Source organism: Protomyctophum bolini (genome assembly GCF_963924005.1).
Source record: "Protomyctophum bolini genome assembly, chromosome: 23".
NCBI classification, from domain to species: Eukaryota; Metazoa; Chordata; class Actinopteri; order Myctophiformes; family Myctophidae; genus Protomyctophum; species Protomyctophum bolini.
Window position 1 is genome coordinate 13,700,652 of NC_137884.1, and position 19,822 is coordinate 13,720,473.

At 44.4% G+C, this 19,822-nt stretch overlaps 2 protein-coding genes across 2 annotated transcripts; both read left to right on the forward strand.

Moving 5' to 3' along the window:
- The first annotated feature begins 240 nt into the window (after nucleotides 1-240).
- mkrn1 (makorin, ring finger protein, 1) lies at nucleotides 241-15,391 on the forward strand. The gene is made up of 8 exons (XM_080757941.1): nucleotides 241-484; nucleotides 1,450-1,581; nucleotides 5,929-6,137; nucleotides 9,575-9,804; nucleotides 11,487-11,701; nucleotides 11,950-12,060; nucleotides 12,545-12,689; nucleotides 13,049-15,391. Exons 1-8 carry the CDS (start codon nucleotides 357-359, stop codon nucleotides 13,259-13,261), a joined length of 1,383 nt encoding a protein of 460 aa, XP_080614067.1. The 5' UTR covers nucleotides 241-356; the 3' UTR covers nucleotides 13,262-15,391.
- Nucleotides 15,392-17,090: 1,699 nt separating this feature from the next.
- On the forward strand, nucleotides 17,091-18,621 carry tmem121b (transmembrane protein 121B; the record flags this gene model as incomplete). Its single annotated transcript, XM_080756960.1, has 2 exons — nucleotides 17,091-17,355; nucleotides 17,642-18,621. 2 exons carry the CDS (start codon nucleotides 17,091-17,093, stop codon nucleotides 18,619-18,621), a joined length of 1,245 nt encoding a protein of 414 aa, XP_080613086.1.
- Nucleotides 18,622-19,822: the final 1,201 nt, after the last annotated feature.

A 19,822-nucleotide genomic window follows, 5' to 3' on the forward strand; every position in this document is an offset into this window, starting at 1 on the left:
ATTTGACATGTGTGTCACAGTGTATGTGTGTGTGTGTGTGTGTGTGTGTGTGTGTGTGTGTGTGTGTGTGTGTGTGTGTGTGTGTGTGTGCGTGCGTGTGTGTGCGCGCGCGCGTGTGTGTGCATGCGCGCACCTCAAGCTCAGCTTCGGGTTGTCGTTTCCTTCCTTCATATCGCCTTGTAAATCCCAGAAGTGTGCTTGTGTGCGCGCGCGCGCGTGTGTGTGTGTGTGTGTGTGTGTGTGTGTGTGCGTGCGTGTGTGTGTCGGTCTTCTCCTTTCCGGAAGATCCGGCTTTGCTGTGTGGCTGGCTGGCTGGCTGGCTGTCTGAGCTGAGCGTCTTCAACATATAAACAGCAATGGCGGAGGCAGCAGCAGCAGCGGCAGCGGCAGCGGTGTTGTCTTCTACGGCGGCTTCAGCCACCACCACCACGACAACAACAACCACCACGGCGACCGGAGGCTGGACCAACCACGTAACCTGCAGGTAAATACAAAACGACGGCGTTTCACACGACGTCCGCGGTGTGTCTGTCACTGTCTGTCGTTTGTTTCGTTTTGCCGAGCCGCTCAGCTGTTGTTTTGTTGTTGTGATGATTCCTACCACCAGTCAGCCAGCCAGCCAGCCCGTTGGTCATGATGGTAAATGCGGGCTCTGTGTATGTTATTAAAAGTACCAATGCTGCAATGCAGAAATCAATTCAAAACATGTACTTTGAGTAAGAGTACAAAAGTGTTGGTGTCAAAATATACTTAAAGTACCAAAAGTATAAAGTACAAGTACACCATTATGCAATATGCAGAAATTGCAGAATGTCGCATTCCACACAACTTTTCAAATCGTGTATAAACATATTTAAGAAATGGCAAATATCTGCAAGCTTGTCGGCTATTTTAAAATGGTCGAAATGTATACCGGTATAGGAATAGGTCTGAAGTGGGTAATGTACGTTTTGTAATAAAAATCTACAAATCTCTCACTAGTACTAACTTAAGTTTTCTGGATGGAGTAGAAGTAAAAGTATTGAAAATTGGAGTAAGTAAAGTAGGCTATTACGTGCTTATTTTACACCAATGGACATAACACAACCATGAGGAGCTTGATTTAGGAGTGGTCATTAAAACAATGGTCAAGGGTCAAGTTCGTGTTGTCAAGTTAAAGAATTCCCACTTCCCACCATCCACATCCACATCCACATCCACACCATCCACCTCCTCAAACATGCCTATATCTGCAGACTCTCATTTGAAAAGATTTGTCAATTTTACCTTGATTTCTGAGTGTCTTTTTTTTTTTTACTTTTTATCCTAATTTTTTACAATTTAGGATAATTGACATAATAATTGATGAATATATATATATATTACATTTGAACAAGTTACGAACTTGGCTACACCGGCATAGTGTGAGTGGCATCTGGTTGTCAACACAATTATTTCTCTATTTTGCAGGTACTTCATGCACGGGCTTTGCAAAGAAGGGGATAACTGTCAATATTCCCATGATCTCGCCAGCAGCAAACCTGCCGCCATGATTTGCAAATTCTTTCAGAAAGGAAACTGTGTGTTCGGGGACCGGTGCAGGTACTTCTGCTCAATTGTATTGCTTTGTCCACATTATACATTATACATGAAGCCTGAAACAGTCTGAATTTTCATTTCGTTTCACTCGCCAGGAAATACTTTTTTAATTGTAGCGATTCAGGGCTGGGGCCAGGCTACATTATCAGTGTTTTCCAAATACTGACCCAAATGTGTCGAGGACACTTTTTTATGGTTTTTTATTTTTGGTTTCCTACATTTTGTTTTTAATGTTATTTCAAAACATTTTCAAAAAACATTCCCAGAATAGTCTATCATGATTTAAAAAAAAAGGATAAAAAAAAAAAAAAGGATAAAAAAAAAAGAAAAGGAAAAGGACATTCCAATTGTCAACAAATGTTTAAGAAGTAGTGAAAATAGCCCATCTACAAGCTAGACCAAACTATTTTCACTAGTTTAGGTCCCAGGGAAACATCAAATTTCTCTTTTGGGTCACATTCTAAAAAACAGTTTGACAGAGCAGCTTTTATAGCAGGTCTTCTAACTAAATTGTTCAGGGCCAGGCATTGCTGCTCCTCTTAGCGGACCTGACACCCGAGAATACTGTTTTATAATGTCAACATGTTGTTGGAAGTCAATATGCCCAGCCACCAGAGAGCAACATCCATGACCCGCCTAAACACCATCCTTGTTATACAACAAGCCCGGCCCCATTACTGAGTTGGAACTCTATTGAAATTTGCATTGATGTGTTTGTATTCATTGCCTTCAGTATCGTACTAATGATGCAGTCTTTGTTCTACATCGAAGCTGTTTAATGTTGCTGCAGCAGTATTAGAATTTCTTGACTTCGCTGATTTGCACTTTCCGTAAATCTTTTTTTTTTGTTTTTGTAAATAAGCATTAATATTAAATTCATGCTCATTAAATTATTCAGCATCAAATGTTAACATTGTACGTTAAAGACACTTTCACAAGACTTGTTCAAATTGCCCCCAAATCATTTAACTGTTTGTGAAATGAACATGCTTAGTCCAAGTGTAAGCCAGTGTAGCTCCCTGGTGAATTGTAGACCTTGAGTTTGCAACCAGACAGGCACAGACAGCCAGGGCAGACACTGTCTGCCTCATATGTCTGCGTTCAGGAGCATCCCCATAGTTACCACAGCAGCTCAAAGCTGCTAGCTTAACAGAGGAAAGAATTTCCTTTTGTTATTTGAATGTTTGATAACTTCCATCCTGAATAATGAGTTCCTACGGTTGGCCTATTACCTTTGGTCCATAGTTGCCATGGGTTGTTGTTTTCATGTTGATAAGTAGCATTCCTTCATCCATATGATGGAGATGCAATGAGGAGGGTGTCCTCATTATTTCTGTGACCCCTTGGGGGGCTCCGCAGCCTCTATTAAGACCCCAGAGAATGGGCCCCACGGTGGGGGCTCCATTATGGATGAATTCCGCTGGGCGTTGCTATTGTCATGGGGCTGACTCTCCCGTCCGTCTCAGTCTCAGCCTCTCTCTGTTGGTTTCTTCATCCTCATCTCCTGCAGCCCCCAGGCCCGATGGAGCAGCACACTGACTGCATGGCAATTGCATAACCCTCTGTGCGTTTCGCTCCTGTTCCCATCCCACCCCCCCCCCCCCCCCCCCATCCCACCCACTTCCCTCTTCACCGCTGTTGCCGGCGGGTTCACCCGGTTCACTCTGCCATTCTACTGCAGCGTGCTGCTCCTCTTTTATTTATGCGAACCACTAACACCCCCCCCCCCCACACACACACACACACACACACACACACACACACACACACACACACACACACACACACACACACACACACACACACACACACACACACACATACATTTCATTTCCATTTAGCCCCCATGTTTAGTCAAAGAGCCACACCAGTTGAACATTGGGTTCCTTCCCAGTAGAACCCAGCAGCCGCACAGCTCTCTGCAGCGGAAACAGAAGGACGGCCATTGATTTGGCCATCATGTATGCTTGGCAGTCAACGAGCATGAGTCAATACTGTATAGTGGCGGCGTGGAGTTGTGTTGTTTTTCCTAGTTAGGCCACGCTAACTGGAACGGCAGTCATCTGGTAGAGGGTGACTGTGCTGTAATGAAATTAAATGAACCACTTATGCCCTACATACTTGACTGTGTGTCGAACAGTGAAAATAAGCTACCTACAAGCCTGTGATGTGTTGTGAGCTTGTGCTATTTTCACAATTTTGTATTCTTTGAAAATGTCCACTTATAATGACATCCCAAAATAGGGATGCCACTTCATGCTAGGTTGAAACTGGTTAATAAACATGCCAACGTGTCAGAGAATGGAGTTCAAACGGGCCTGCATGATGGTGTCGGCAATTATTGTATCGGGAAAGGGCAGGAATGTTCTTGTTATGGTTCTTGTTGTTATAGTTCTTGTTATGGCCCCATAGTCTGATTACGGTCATATTCTGATCTCAACGTGTTTCTTAGATAACTACTGACTGTTCTGAATAGCATGGAGTTTCAAGCACAAGAGGCACACAAAGTAACTTCCGCCTTGATAAACTGAGATAACGGCAACGTCACTGGCATTTCATAGAAATTAAAGTGTGGGATCTAGGCATACTCCCATTTGTATGTGTACATTTGGGCATAATGTAAAACACTGTCTTTCTCTTTAGAAGTGGTTTCATTACCTCTTCACTTTTCATTTTCATGGATGATTCAAAAGTCAATAGTCTGCAATGTTAAAACATTATATTATTAGTAAGATGGGGATTAGATGGTTTTCTGGGATCTTAACAGTTGTTGCACTTAATCATATGATCACAACATCCTGGATTCCATGAGGCCAGGATCTGGATCGCCTGACACCTCCCTTCTCTACCTTCTATACAAATATACAAAACATGTCACACATTCCCTTCTCCCTGCATTCCTGTTTCTAACCCACTGTCCTTTCTTTACCGTAATGTAACGCAAATATTCTGTTTGCTCTTCTGGAAACTAGCAATGAAACAGTGAGGCTCTATGGTTTCTGAAAGAATTAAGTCCCAGTCACGCATGAGAGATTAGCTCAGCAAGCCACTACTTCCTTCAGACATATGGAAACCCACGTCACAGGGTTATCAATATTTATGACCTACTGACGACAGTCAAAGGCATTGTTTTCATAGTTTTTTTTCCCCCTCCACAGCTGCTATGCATGCAAAGAAACATTACTCACGCATATAGGTACGACTACGCACTTTGTTTACATTGGCCTTGTCCAGAAAGATAATGGGCTTACATTTATCAAAACATAAAATACTTTACATCACAGTGCAACAGGCTGCCTGGCACGCCAGGCCTTATCTTGTTGGCTTATGGTTGGACCAGGGCATAGCTCCTGGCTTCCAGTCAAACCGTTTATTTAACCATATGAACCCTAGTGTCATGTCATAATAATACGATAAAAAAGCTGGTCTACAATGCAATGCGTTATGAGCTTGTAGATTGGCTATTTTTGTCAAAGAGATTTGGTTGAGGGAGAAAATGAGGTGTCATATACAGAACCCTGGTCAATACAAAATAAATTCATTACCCAAGTCAGTGAAGTTTATAGGATCTAATGGTTAAATAAATAAATAAATGCTAAACCCTTTTTTGTATTTGTATTACTGCAGGAGCAATAGCTTCTATTTCAGCATACTAATCTTCCAGGAAGTGAAAGGCACTATTTTCTATTTGGAATGGGAATCCCCATTAATTATGTCATTGGTAGGCAGGTTTCATGCGCTACCCTACCTCTAGACCAGAAAGCATGCTGGCTGGGCCAGGCTAGGGGTTTAGTGTCTTGCTTAAGGAGAGCAGAGGTGCATATTTGAAAATAGCAATGCAATATCTATTGTACAATGCAATATCTTTTGTTGGTGGTGTAGCCAAATGTCACTCACCTGTGCTGTGAACAAAACAAAAACGGTTCATCCTTCCTCAACCTTTAAATTTCTTCCCATCCATGCACTGCATTGCTACAGGTGTGTAATGTATACTTTTACACCGTGAGAATGAAACAAACTAGTAAACTACTAGGAATCCTTGCAAATTCTACTAAGAATGAGCCCATCTGCCCAAGCTTAATTTCTAAATACTTGAATGTATGAATTTCACATGACTATACCGGCAGGCTATGAATACTATATCTTAGGAAGGAAGACGCGGACCATGTAAAATCTGCCCTCGTGCCATGCACGATTGGCCCCTGGGCTTGACCGTGGAACCTGTCTTTGGTAGATGCAATAAAATAAAATAAATGGGTTAAAAAAAAGTGTTGTATTGATTATCAATTATGTTTTGTTCTTATGACAATTAGTTCCTCGCGCCCCTAAACTTGAGCTCCCTCGCCACAGGTTTGAACACTCTAAACCGGCGAAGCAGGACGACTCGCACGTCGTCACGCCGCCGCTGCCATCCGCCCGCCTCCCGCTCGCCAGCGCCTCACAGCCCATGCCCAGTGGTCCACCAGGCGCTTCTGCGGAGACGCCCCCCCGTGGCTTAGGGGCAGTGGACTGGGTCAACGCTGCAGAGTTTGTGCCAGGGCAGCCCTACTGCGGACGGGGTGAGTGAACCAGCGGCGCTTGTTATCCATAACTATGGAAGAGGTTAATAGTACTGTTTTGGGGGTTGTTGGGTTTTTTTGGTCCAGCTTTGAGGGTTTGTGTAAAAACGCCACCACCTACGACTAGGTTCCTTTTTTTGGTGTTTGCGTAAGAAACTAGAGTGCAAACACGAACATTGCGTAAACGCAAACATGGAAGACAAACATGAGGATGCAATTGAAACCAAATTTTTTGTGTAAAAAGTTTCATTTTGAGTGTTGTTTACATTCAAGAGCGGAGACCCTAATGGGTAGCCTACAGCGGAACGGAGTGACTGACTCTCTCCCACGACCCCACCCCCTCTCTCTCTTGTGTGTGTGTTCCGTGTGCAACTATTTCTCTCAGTGCAGCCTCCCTTCACACATGCTTGCTCGCCCACTCTCTCTCTCATTCCGTTTTGCATCTCAATGGAAATATTGCAAGCTTATACAGGACTGGACAGTAATATTGCGGTAGCCTACTAACTATGCGGGACTAAATGGCAAAATTGTTTTTGTTGTGGGCAGGGGCGACGTTCATGTCAAGCGACCCACCCCTCGCCACCTGGCTGTAATATGCTCTCATTGGCTGTTACACTGATTTGCCCGGGGGAGTGATTGCAAGCTCATTCTGCAGAGTGTATTCGGGACCTAACCGGGTTCTCCCTGTGACTGTCTAACTGAAACAGGCAGGAGAGAAATGTCATTCAGTCAGGGGAGAGAACCCATTCACCAGCTTCAATTAGGTAGTGTTCCACTTTTGTTTTCAATTTTTTCTTGACCTGAAGAAAGTATTAGTAAAGGGCTGTAGAGTCGGGAAGAACCACGTTACTTACTGAACAAACACTTGATAGCAATGATTACTATTCTGAGTATAGTACTATTTAACACTTTATTAATACAATATTACTTACACCCTTTACACACTTGAACCCATTTAGACCTGGTACAACCTATACAGTGTTATACCTTTCAATCCGGCACCTAGTGCCACCTTAGCCTGGCTAATAAGCCAGACCGAATCAGCTGTTGGCAAAAAAGGTCAGGTTGTGGTCTCCTGCTGGCGCTATAATAGGCGAAAAAGGGTGCCATTTGAAAGGGTGCCATTTGTTCTTACGCCTTTGATGGCAATTGGATGATTTGAGGCATTTTGTTCCAAAACTGTGTTTTGCAAAAATCCATCTGTTGGTGGCGCTATAACAGGCCAATGTGAAAAGGGTGGGATATATTCCTCAGCCTAGTAGGATATTGCGTGAAAGATTTCACGTAAATTGCACGCTGCGTTCATGATTTTTTAGCTGGTAATGGACAGACTGACAAACGTGCAAAACTTACTCTCTCCCCATGTGTCTTCGGCCTGGTGGAGACAATAACGAGTTCATGTGGGGTCAGGATTATTAGGCCTCTTGAGGATTGATTGCCCTCTTGTATCTGATGAGAAAAACTACATATTTTTGTCTTATTCTTTTTTTCATCTGCTCAGAGCTGTGTTGCCATGTCTGCTTATTATAATCAAATTCTGTCTTTTATGCATTATCTATTAAAAGATAGCAGATCTACAAGCTCATAGCGTGCCACCTAGTGGCGTGCTACGAGCTTGTAGGTCTGCTATTTCTTTTTAAATCGAAGAACGACTGACATAGAAACATAGCTTTTCCAGAAAACTGTCAGGATGTACAGTACTGTAGAAGACATTTTTAAAATCTGATCTCAGGTCAAAATGGGTTAAGCCAGAGGTTCTCAAACATCAAAGGCATGGACCACGGCCCCGGACCCCCATCAGAAAATACTCTGTTCAAATATATTTATTTTTATGTATTTTAGGCTTCAAGTAGCCTGAGCTAACGTGTTTGGTCTATAGGGGTGGGTCGCGGCTGAGATTTGCGCACGCCCTGATTGAATCTCACCGATCTGTCCGTCAGCCCTGGCTACTCCTCTCCCACCTAGTGAAGCGCTACGTCACATAATTTGGAGCGACACCCACCCGGAAGCGTTGACTCCCACTTCTAGACCAAGGCAGCCAATGCGTTCCTCCAGGCTTTCATTTTTCGCGCAGACGAAATGAAAGCCTGGGTATCGAGGCTAGGCTTCAAGTAATAAAACTGCAGGTTTCTGCTTTTGGGCATTTTTTTTCCTAGACCTGGCCATGTTTCTCTGGCAAAAGCTGGCAGGGGCTGGCTCAGAGGCGTGCTGTGTATGAGGGGGCAGCGTAGTGTGTTTTTTTTTGGCACTGCGTGTGTGTACTGTGTGTGTGACTGTGTGTATTTTGAGCCTTGGCCAGTAGGCCCCTACAGTGAATCAGTAAACAGGTGTGTGTCGCTGTGTGGTAGGCCCTGAGGAGAGTGGATGAGCTGGCTGTATGCAGGCATCGTGACCCGCTGTTCTTGTTATTTACACTTGCCATTAGAGACCCATGCAACCCGTCATGGACATGGTAGACCTTTGGATCATAGACCCCTCGACCAGTGTTTCCCAAACAGTGAGCCGGTGTCTAATTTTATAGGCTTGATAAGGGAGACGACAAATGTACCTTTTTTGCGTCTCAGCTTAAAAAGTTTGAGAACCAATGACCTTAGACCACTGATTGCCTGATTTATTGACCTATTTTCAGGGGGGTGGGAAGTGTGAAAATCTTGAAATCAATTTGAAAAAACTTGGCTCTCTATTTTGAGAACATTTAACTTATATAAGCTTATATAAACTAGCAATAGAATACATGTTCAGAAGCATCTTCCTAATGGTCTCATATAATAATAATAATAATATCTGGGATTTATATAGCGCTTTTCTTGATACTCAAAGACGCTTTACATGTGTTGGGGCCAGGGGGGAAACAAGAGAAAAGGACAACTTTATTAGAAAAAAACAATTAAAAGAATAAAACCAATAAAACGGTGCATATAACAACTTTTAAAAACACATCAGCTTGGGAATGCGATTGTGAACAGGTGGGTTTTCAGTGCGGATTTGAAGGTGGGAAGTGAAGGTGGGAAGTTGGCTTTTTAATTTAATTTAAAAAGCCAAAATATCATAATTAGTTTACATATTGTGTAAAAGGAGTGTGGGGGGCTCCTTTCACACTATTTCAATACATGCAGATTGGCACTTTGCCTAACAAACATTCAGTTGTGACTTGATATGTTTTGCTTTAATCCCTGTTCCACTACATGTTGTAAAAACAAAAAAAATCCCCTTATAATTGGTTTGTGAAAAATACAATGGAGCAGCACGCACATCCACTCACTAAACAGGTGCTGGGCAGAGGATGTCTAATAATAGAAAAAAGATGAGGTCTGCACGCACACTGGATTAAGCTTTAAAGTATTTATTAAGGTTCCTCCTTACACCAGAGAGGACATGACGTTTCGAGCCTCGCGGCCCTTCATCAGACGATGGTATAATTGGTTTGTGTCGTGCAGCTGATCCTGTGACGGCGGAGGGGCCCGTCGTCCCGCTCATTGAAGAGCTGGAGAAGGACCAGGCTGTTGACAACGACAAGGAGCTGCGGAAGCAGCTGTGTCCGTACGCCGCGGTGGGCGAGTGCCGCTACGGCCTCAACTGCGCGTATCTCCATGGCGACGTCTGCGACATGTGCGGCCTGCAGGTGCTCCACCCCACCGACAACAACCAGCGATCGGAGCACACCAAGGTAACTGTTTTCCAAACACCGTTTCTTGTTTCATCTCTATCCTGTGTGAGTTCTCCCTCGTGATTGACCTGAAATTGTATTTTCTGTTTACTAAAGAGCTGGAGAGACAGGGAGACTCCTGTTACTGAACAAACACTAGCAATGAATACTATCAGAATATGGAACTATTTAACACTTATTTTAAATAAATATCACTTAAACCCTATATGCTTCATTGACCGATGTCCCCTAAGGGTCTGTTTACTGGTGTTCTCAGAATATTTGCCTGTTAGGAATAGGTACGCTAGGGTTCTTGTGGTCTGTCTACTATCGAGTTACATCTCTATGCCAGTTGTGAAACGCTCTGTCTGTACGCATCATGAGAAATGCATCGAACGCAAGCAATACTCTCGACCACCACAATACGCTCTCATAATCTGCAAAGCATTTGCAAGATTTCAGTATAAAGAATCCTCCAAAAAGAATTCACTACCGTCTGTACTCTGTACGTCATTATTTGGATTTGTTCGGGAATCATAAATAGTGTCACACAAAACTGTCAAAAATAGTTTGTAGATCTTTTGTTTTGTGTGTGGGCTTTATAAATACTGAAACAATGAATAGTATTAACAAGAGCTTGTGACTAAATAATAACTGCAATGGAATTAATCCATTGAAACACAGCAGTGTTTATTTATATATACCGGTATTTGTTTTTTGCATTTCCTGAAAAGTAACAATTTTGGACTTCCACCCACTGCCGTTGGGAACAAAGCCTGTTCCCATCACCAGGGAGAATAAAATAATAAACTAGTGTCAAGATAAATCATTTGGCACCAAAATTCACCAGTCATTTATGTGAGATTATACCAGAAGCATCAACCTCACTTTGTGGTGGCTGATTCTAAAGAGCGAGATTTCTCACTCTGAACTCAACTGTTGCTCACTTTATTATTCGTGCATGTTGGTGTGGAATACATTTTCTTCATTTAGAAAGCGTTCTCATAAATATGAGTTATGAAACTGGTACCCATTCTGGGCGGGAACCCCTTTTGGGGTTTTAAGCATTATGTTATACTTTAGCTATTGAAAAATAGCAGATCTACAAGCTCATAGCAGTGCCGCACTACGAGCTCGTAGATCTGCTATTTTTGAAAAATCATGAAAATGTGGCGCAAATCTTTGAATATATATTCTTTCAGAGTGAACTTTTTAACTCAAATCTTTGCTAAATGGGTTAATAACATTGATATAATTATGAACTGTCACCGGTGTGCTGATCTGCAACACTGAAGCGCATCAGTATCAAATCAATATATCACTGTATTGTTCTGTTCTGTACTGTACTGTATAGCACTGCCATTAGACTTGCTAGACATGCACATGCTTAACCAATTCAGCCCTATTTTATACTGGAAAATCGCAGTTGTACAAGCTCAGAACGCATTGCTTGTATATATTTTATATATTTATATTTTATTAAAAATAATTCTCTGTAATGATGTGCCCAAAATTAGGACACCAGGGCCAATGTGGCCTAATGCAACACATTGTGAGTTTGTAGATCTACTTTCATCTTTAATAATTGTGAAGCATTTTGACAATTTTTGCCAATGATGCCAGAGTTAATGTACCGTAGTTAAATATAGACTGGTTTCTGGCTGCATTCCCCCATTCACGCGATTTGCTCTCTGTCTCCGTAGGCTTGCATCGACTCTCATGAAAAGGACATGGAGATCTCCTTCGCCATCCAGCGCAGCAAGGACATGATGTGTGGCGTGTGCATGGAGGTGGTGTTCGAGAAGGCCAATCCCAGCGAGCGCCGCTTCGGAATCCTCTCCAACTGCAACCACTGCTACTGTCTCAAGTGTATCCGCAAGTGGAGGAGCGCCAAGCAGTTTGAAAGCAAAATCATCAAGTGAGTCCTTCTGCGGAAGTTATTGTTTTGTTGAAACTCGAACGTGGCTTGTTCGTTGGCTTTTTACGCTTCACGTTTGAGGTTGAACTGTAACCAACCTCAGGGAAGCGGACTTCATTTTATTAAAGTACAAGAACGTTTTGAACAGACAGCAATATGTATGTTTTGCGTATCATGACACAATGTGGGTTGCAGCAGCAAGATTTTCCCAACAATTAATAAATGTTTCCAACGTTGCTTCAACGCAGGTCTTGCCCCGAGTGTCGAATCACGTCCAACTTTGTCATCCCGAGTGAGTACTGGGTGGAAGACAAGGAGGACAAGCAGAAACTCATCCAGAAATACAAGGACGGCATGGGGTAAATTGATAATAATTAGAATTCTGTTTCCTATACTTGGCCAGCGCAGCTTTTCCAAACATCAGTGCACTCACAGTAAAAGTGCGGTCTAAAACAAGCACTTGAGTGAATTAGCTTTTCCATTTGGTTGATGAGAAGCTCCTCCTGTCACTCCAGTGCCCATGATCAATGTCACATGTCTTGTCCTTTCCATTCGTTTGTCCAGATACTTCAAAGGGGTGTGTGTGTGTGTCCCTCCCTCACAAGTAGAGTAGAATTAGACAAATTGATATCGTGAGGACTGTTCTCCTGATGGGGTTTTTATGCTTAAGAAGGATTTTTAGAGTCAAGGCCACTTATTACGCAGTGCAAGTTAATTGATTAATTTAAACTGCTGTTCATGTCATGAGTTCATTCCGTTTTTATGTCCTCGCAAGTATAGTAATATAAATGTGTGCGTGGACATGTTCACTCACAATACCCCCCATTTCTCCATGTTACCCAGGAGTAAATTGTGCCGATATTTCGACGAGGGCCGTGGAAGTTGCCCGTTTGGCTCCAACTGCTTCTACAAGCACGCCTTCCCCGACGGTCGCCTGGAGGAAGCACAACCCCAGCGGAGGCAGGCAGGAACCAACAGAAGGAGCCAGGTAGCATGTTAACTCTGGGGAACACTGCACTTAGCCCAGGTCCATTTTATACTCTCTGTAAGGACAGTGGTTGTGAGCAGGTGCTTGTCGCTGTGCCTGTCTGATTGCCTGCGCAGCCCTACTGTACCTCGCCTCTCATTGAAAACAAATCACCAAGGTGAGAAAGTCACAAAAACACTCATTTCCACTAACGTTTTTTTCCCCCAGTTGAAGACGCAAGGCTCTCTACTAAAAACACTTCCAAACGCCCAGAGTTGCAAATATTGAGCACTAAAAGAACCAGCTTCTGCCAGACAGCAACAATGTAAAGAACCAGCTTCATGGTTTGACCCTTAACCCCCTTTTTCCCCCCCACTTAGAACTCGAGGCGAACGCCCCTGTGGGACCTCTTTGACGAGCGGGAGAGCACGGACTCGTTCGACAACGAGGACGAGGAGATGGTGACCCTGGAGCTGAGCGAGATGCTTCTCATGCTGCTGGCCGCGGGCACCGACGACGACGCCACCGACTCCGAGGACGAATGGGACTTGTTTCACGAGGAGCTGGACGATATCTACGAGATTTACCTATAGCAGCCCCCAACCACCACACACCCCTAACCCGTTTCTCCTCCCCAACTAGGCACTTAGAATAAACTGTCTCGTGTGTGTGATGGACAGTACCACCCCCCCCCCCTTTTCCTCCTTGTGTTGTGGCAGTGCCTTTAATCGGGCCGCTAATAAGGAACTTAATAAAAGTTTGGGAAAAAAAACTTTAAAAAAAACTTTAAAAAAAACTTTAAAAAAAAACTTTAAAAAAAACTTTAAAAAAACTTTAAAAAATAAAATAAAGAAAGAAAACTAAAAATATATAATAATTCAAGCAGGTCGGTGCACTCGTGCTAAACATTTTCTAGAAACCTGTCCTTGTGAATCTGTCCTTGTACGGTTCTTGTAAAAAGGTAAAAAAAAAAAAAAAAATACAAACAAACCCATATAAATGGTATCTAATTTTTTGGGGGAATATCGCTAATAAACCATATCAAGTTTATTTGTGGGTGTGGGTTTGACTTGTTTATCATCTACCCAGGTGTTTGTATATAACTCTCTCCATATATATCTATATACAGTAAATATATATCCGAGACAGAGGATTGACCCAACTTTAACACATTTCCACTTACTGTACTAATGATGACTGTGGTGGTGTTTTGGGCTACATCCTCTTCTCATGCACTGAACTGAACTCAACTGGGTGGTGGAGCCTGTGATCCACTTTTACTGCACTCATGCACGCGCTTATGGCTCAAGCCTAGTTTACACTTCATCGTACACCGTGGGGAAACATGATGCTTCCCTTATGTTTGAATCAAAAGGAATGCACATCCATGTAGACGCAGGTGCAGGACTAAAAAGATGCGTAACAAGAATAAAAGAGGTCTGCACAAACGGCTACTGCTCCCAAGTAAACTATTGTGCACTTCACAACCTTTCCACCAAACTGAACCACAACTGAAATGTGATTTGCACAGCGACGGCTGTTTGTGCAGACTTTATTCTCGTTGTGCTTCCCTTATTTTCGCCAACATGTGTTGAAGTGTAAATTAGGCTTCCCTCTTCTTGTCCCAAGGGATGGGATCGAAAAAGACATTATCTCTGCAAATTCCAAAGTGCACATTGTTTTTTGATGTTGCAAATCTCACCTATTCTGCAACACCTGTAATGACCAAAAGGCGAGGCCTCCGTCAGAACTAAGCTGGAGTAACAAATTGGACAGAACATCGACAGAAGCAGGCTAAAGACTAATTTATACTTTGTCGCACAGCCTTTAACACAAGTGTTGCTTGACAACAAATGTATTTGCTACTTATTCATTTAAGGACATTTATTATATTGTCCTATTACAGAAAGGTCCTCGATTCAAATGGCACTTGTTTCAGAAAGGTCCTGGGCTCAAATGGCACTTGTTTCAGACCTGGGACCCATTTGTGTGGACTATTGGCATGTTCTCCCCATGTTCATGTGGGTTTCCCTTGCTCTAGGTGCCTTTGTCTCCTCCCATACTAAAGACGCATGCGTCGTAGTGACCCGTTAACCCGGGTACAGTACCCATGGTATTGTATCCTGGGTACTGGCCTTAGAGCTGGAGATGCCTATGGCTGCCCACTGTTCTCAACCACTTGTTGAACCCTCTGTACTTAATTAAACTAGCACTTAGTTGACTGTACTTAATTAAACTAGCACTTAGTTGACCGGAGTCTGCTCTGTCGAAATAGCCGATCCACAAACTCGCCATGCATTGTGATGTGTTGTGAGCTTGTAGGTCGTCAATGATTTTTTTCCACCAGTAGAGGGATGCTGGGTTTCAAGTGGTTAGTATTTGGAATGGGTTCAATGCAGGAGACAAACTAAGCGTCTGTGCGAAATGTAATTGGCAAATAATGTTCTGTCAAGAGACACTTATCAAGGCGTTGTGGGACCAAGCATAAACTTGGTTCTCTTCTCTTCTCTCCCATACACAGTTACACACCCCAGCAGAATGTGTATGAACTGTACATAGTTTTCTTTTGCCTAAAGCAAGTCATACATGTTAAGCCAGGCTGACAGATGTCCTCACAAACATACAGATAGCTGGTCAAACTCCATTGGAATGCATATGTTTATACTGAAATGTGTGTTTTCTATGTACCACAACCATCCATCATAACTTGAAATTAAAGTTTATTATCAAAGTATGCAGTGTGTGAAATCAAATTGTTTTCATTGTAAACTTTGGGGTTTATACAGGCCTTGAAGTGTAATTAAATTAAGACAATTATTTGGGGAAACCATCATTTTTTCTACACTGGGCATGATCACATTAGAACTATTTAATAGCGGGGGCCTGCTGGCTGAGTGGTCGACAGGCTCCATGGCCTGACAGCGTGTCGTTTGAGTGGTCTAGGAGCATGCCCCATATAGGCTCTGGCCTGACAGCGTGTCGTTTGAGTGGTCCAGGAGCATGCCGCATATAGGCTCCATGGCCTGACAGCGTGTCGTTTGTTGGAGTGCCGTTCATGATGACCTTTGCTGCATGTCTCTCCCCTTCTCGTTCTCCCTCTTTCCTGTCTATCTTCACTTGAAACTATCAATAAAAGGCAGAAAAGCTTGGTTTTAAAGAACTATTTAATAGTAATTGAAAGAAATGGATCGTGAAAGCTCTGAATATAATTTGGGATTAGTCAAATAACTAAATATCTGACCCTTATGACATGATGCTGTCATGACTTACTTACTTTTACTTACGCCTATTACCCCTTCTGGGGTTTAGGCCGTCGACAAGAGTTCGCCAAGCATCCCGGTCCTCAGCCAACACTTCCAGCTGTCCCCAAGTGTGGCCCATAGCTTTTGCATCTGCCTCCAAGTCTCTGCGCCAGGTGTTCTGTGGCCGACCTCTCTTTCTTTTCCCTTGGGGATTCCACTTGAGGGACTGCCTTGTGGTGTTTGAGGCTGGTTTTCGGAGAGTATGGCCTATCCATCTCCAGCGCCTTTTGAGGATCTCTTCCTCTGAGGGCATTTGGTTGGTGCGTTGCCACAGCTCCTTGTTGCTGATGGTGTTTGGCCAGCGGATCTGGAGGATTCGTCGCAGACAGGTGTTGATGAATGTTTGGATTTTGTTTGTGGTAGCTGTCATGACACTGCTGACTTAAACTTGAACAGTGATCAAATGTAAAGTTGCTGTGATTGAAGTGCCAGCTCCTCTAGTATTCAGTGCTACATTGTGTTAGCTCAGGGGTCTCCCTATAGCTTTGGTCCATAGCCTTAAGGTCTTAAAGTCCCAAAGGACCAGAGCTATAGGGTCTCCCCATCTCTCCTTTCTTTAGTAATCAGAACATTTAATTTCACATCAGGAGATAAGATTGAAGCTGATAAACGGCATACCTCCTGAGTCCTGACTCGAGTCCTGACATATGAGCCACAGAAAGTGACATTTTGACATTTTCATGTCAGAATCGATAAATGGGCTACATCTACAAGACAAGAGTAAATCTTAGGCTATCCGTAGCTCTATCCACCCTCACAGAAATTAAGCCTAGACTCTCGTAGATTGAAAATGCCAGGTTTAACTTTAAAACAAACAAACAGGCCTAGGCTATATGACTTTTCTCACAGCCTAAGGTTGGCAGGTGTGCCGAAAATAGCCGACCCACACACGGTGATTCACGCGCTGTGAGCTATTGTAGATCGTCTATTTTCAGAAGAAAGTATTAGAGAACGCTCCCCCCAGCCCCGATCCGTTATCAGATGTAATCCGTGCCTTAGTTTGCGCTCGCCTATCGCTCTCTCCTCCCAGTCCTCCACCTTCAAAGCAATCCATCACAACAAGCGGAGAGGTGTGGTGGAAAACTGGGAGGGAGGTGTACACTGGACACGCACAAATACAATGATCGCAGAAATTTGCACCAACGACAACACCACCAACAAGGCCAGCCGTCCCCGATCCGAAGCGACAACAATCTCCCGCGACGACTCCCCGTCACCGGTGTCCTACTCCTCCTCGGCGCCGGAGAACGGCCAGCTGTTCCTCGGAAGAAGCGCCTCGTCCAGGCGGGACACCCAGACGTCCACCGCGGCCAGCATCAGCATCAACCCGGAGGAGGAGAGCAGCATCCAGCCCCTGGTCTCCGCATCCTCGGTGGCTGCTGCAGGCAAGATTCAGGACACTATTTGTCATTTGCACGAATGTAATATAGGAATGTACTGAGCAGCTTTAAAATAAACAACATGGTACTAGTAAGAAAAGAGACAGGAGAGCATGCATCCTACAGTAATAAAAGGTCAAGTCTGTAATAAAAAAAAGCAACACAATTTTTATTTAATTACATTTAAAATTCAGTTGAGTTCAAATTGGGCATTCATTGCTACTACGGATTATAACATGATACTGCACAGTGAAAACACAGGTCTGTTAATTCACCTCATTGTTTTTCACAGGCACCATGACATCTTCGGGAGAATTCATGCAGACCGCTCCCCTGTTTGTGCAGAAATCCAAGCGGCACCTGCTCTACAAGACGCTGTGCTTCCTCCTCCTCGTCTTCCAGGGCGGCGTGCTGGATTTCTACCTCATCGTCTTCACCGACCTGTACTGGTGCTCGTGGATCGCCACGGACCTGGTGGTGATCACGGGCTGGGGGATATTCTTCATGAAGAACGCCCGGAGCAAGAGGGAGCGGGCCTGCGGCTTCCACCAGAAGAGCTCCATCTTCGGCTGCAACCTCGGCGAGTTCACCTACGCCTACCTGGCGTGGCTCATCTACGTGATCGCCTGCACGCCCAAAGTGGTGCTGGTCCTGGAGACGTCGATCCTGGACCTCGTCGCGCTCAAGGTGCCCTGCGGCGTCACCGGCTTTAAGATCATAATGCTGCTCTCCGTGCCGCTGCTGTACTGCCTGATAAACTCTATCATCCAGGACCTAAACGGAGCCACGCGCCACCGCTCCCAGAGCTGCTTCATGAGCACCTGCCTGGACCTTCTGGACAGCTTCACCTTGGTGGAGACGCTCCTCAGTAACGAGATCCCCACCGTCTACCTCAAGTACACCGTCATCTCTGTGTATTTCATCGCGCTTGGCGTCCCGGTCGTCTGGCTGTACGAGCTGACCGCCTCTGAGATGCGCTGCCGCTGGGTTTGGGCGAGGTTCTTCACCGGCGTGGTGGTCAACGCCCCGCTCCTCGTGGTCCGGTGCTTTCAGGTGTACGTTTACAAGACAGCCGTCTCGGTTTTCATGCTGAAGAATGTGTTCTTCCTGGTGTGCAAAGTGCTGGAGCTGATTGAACAGTGTCTCACGGTGAGAGGAGCCAGGAGGTTTGCCGGCGGAAGAAACCCTGCTCAGTTCTCTCACTGCGTCTCGGAGAATGACATGTGCCCCCATGGCTATGTCAACACCCTGGCTGTCAATACTCAGTCCTGAATGACATGTGCCCCCATGGCTATGTCAACACCCTGGCTGTCAATACTCAGTCCTGAATGACAGGTGTCCCCAATGTCAACACCCTGGCTGTCTCTACTCAGTCCTGAATGACAGGTGTCCCAAATGTCAACACCCTGGCTGTCAATACTCAGTCCTGAATGACAGCTGTCCCCAATGTCAACACCCTGGCTGTCAATACTCAGTCCTGAATGACAGGTGTCCCCAATGTCAACACCCTGGCTGTCTCTACTCAGTCCTGAATGACAGGTGTCCCAAATGTCAACACCCTGGCTGTCAATACTCAGTCCTGAATGACAGCTGTCCCCAATGTCAACACCCTGGCTGTCAATACTCAGTCCTGAATGACAGGTGTCCCCAATGTCAACACCCTGGCTGTCAATACTCAGTCCTGAATGACAGGTGTCCCCAATGTCAACACCCTGGCTGTCAATACTCAGTCCTGAATAACAGATGTCCCCAATGTCAACACCCTGGCTGTCTCTAATCAGTCCTGAATGACAGGTGTCCCCAATGTCAACACCCTGGCTGTCTCTACTCAGTCCTGAATGACAGGTGTCCCAATGTCAACACCCTGGCTGTCTCTACTCAGTCCTAAATTACATGTGTCCTTATGGCTATGTCCATGGATGGATTATGGATCGGGTGTCAATAGGGCTACTGCCTGCTATGGGCCCTTGACCGCCAGGGCCATAAGGCACAAGAATTTACTCAACTGTGTATATATAGGCTACCACTAAGATACGTGGGCCCCGGCATTCTACCACGACCCCTCCTATATGGCTATAGTGTTTTTGCTTGCCCACCCGTCTGCCTATTCTGAGTAGCACTGGGGGCCCCTTTGAAAGATAATTGGTCCAGGGTCCGCCTCCACAAGTCTTTCTCCATTCCTGTCTATCGATGTCAACACCGTGGCTGTCACTATACTCAGCCATAGTGATGAAGGACCCCCAGTTTGATATGCCTTTAGGCCACGGACCCATATATGTTTTTATTTTTTAATCTTGGGGACCCAATCTACACAAAAATACGTTATATATGTTCATTTAACTCTGATCAAATGTAGTATGATCAAGTAGTGAGTTAATTTACAAAAAATTACAGCAACATTATAGTGTCCCTTTGAACGACAGGATAGTGTGAATAATGGGAGGCTCCTTTGTCCTTCCAACAGGTGCTATTT

Excerpts from the sequence above, each read along its gene's own strand:
- mkrn1 (XM_080757941.1), top strand. The coding sequence starts at position 357 with ATGGCGGAGGCAGCAGCAGCAGCGGCAGCGGCAGCGGTGTTGTCTTCT. Across the intron at positions 12,061-12,544 it reads AAATACAAGGACGGCATGGG|GAGTAAATTGTGCCGATATT; the intron begins GTAAATTGATAA and ends CATGTTACCCAG. Across the intron at positions 12,690-13,048 it reads GAACCAACAGAAGGAGCCAG|AACTCGAGGCGAACGCCCCT; the intron begins GTAGCATGTTAA and ends CCCCCCACTTAG.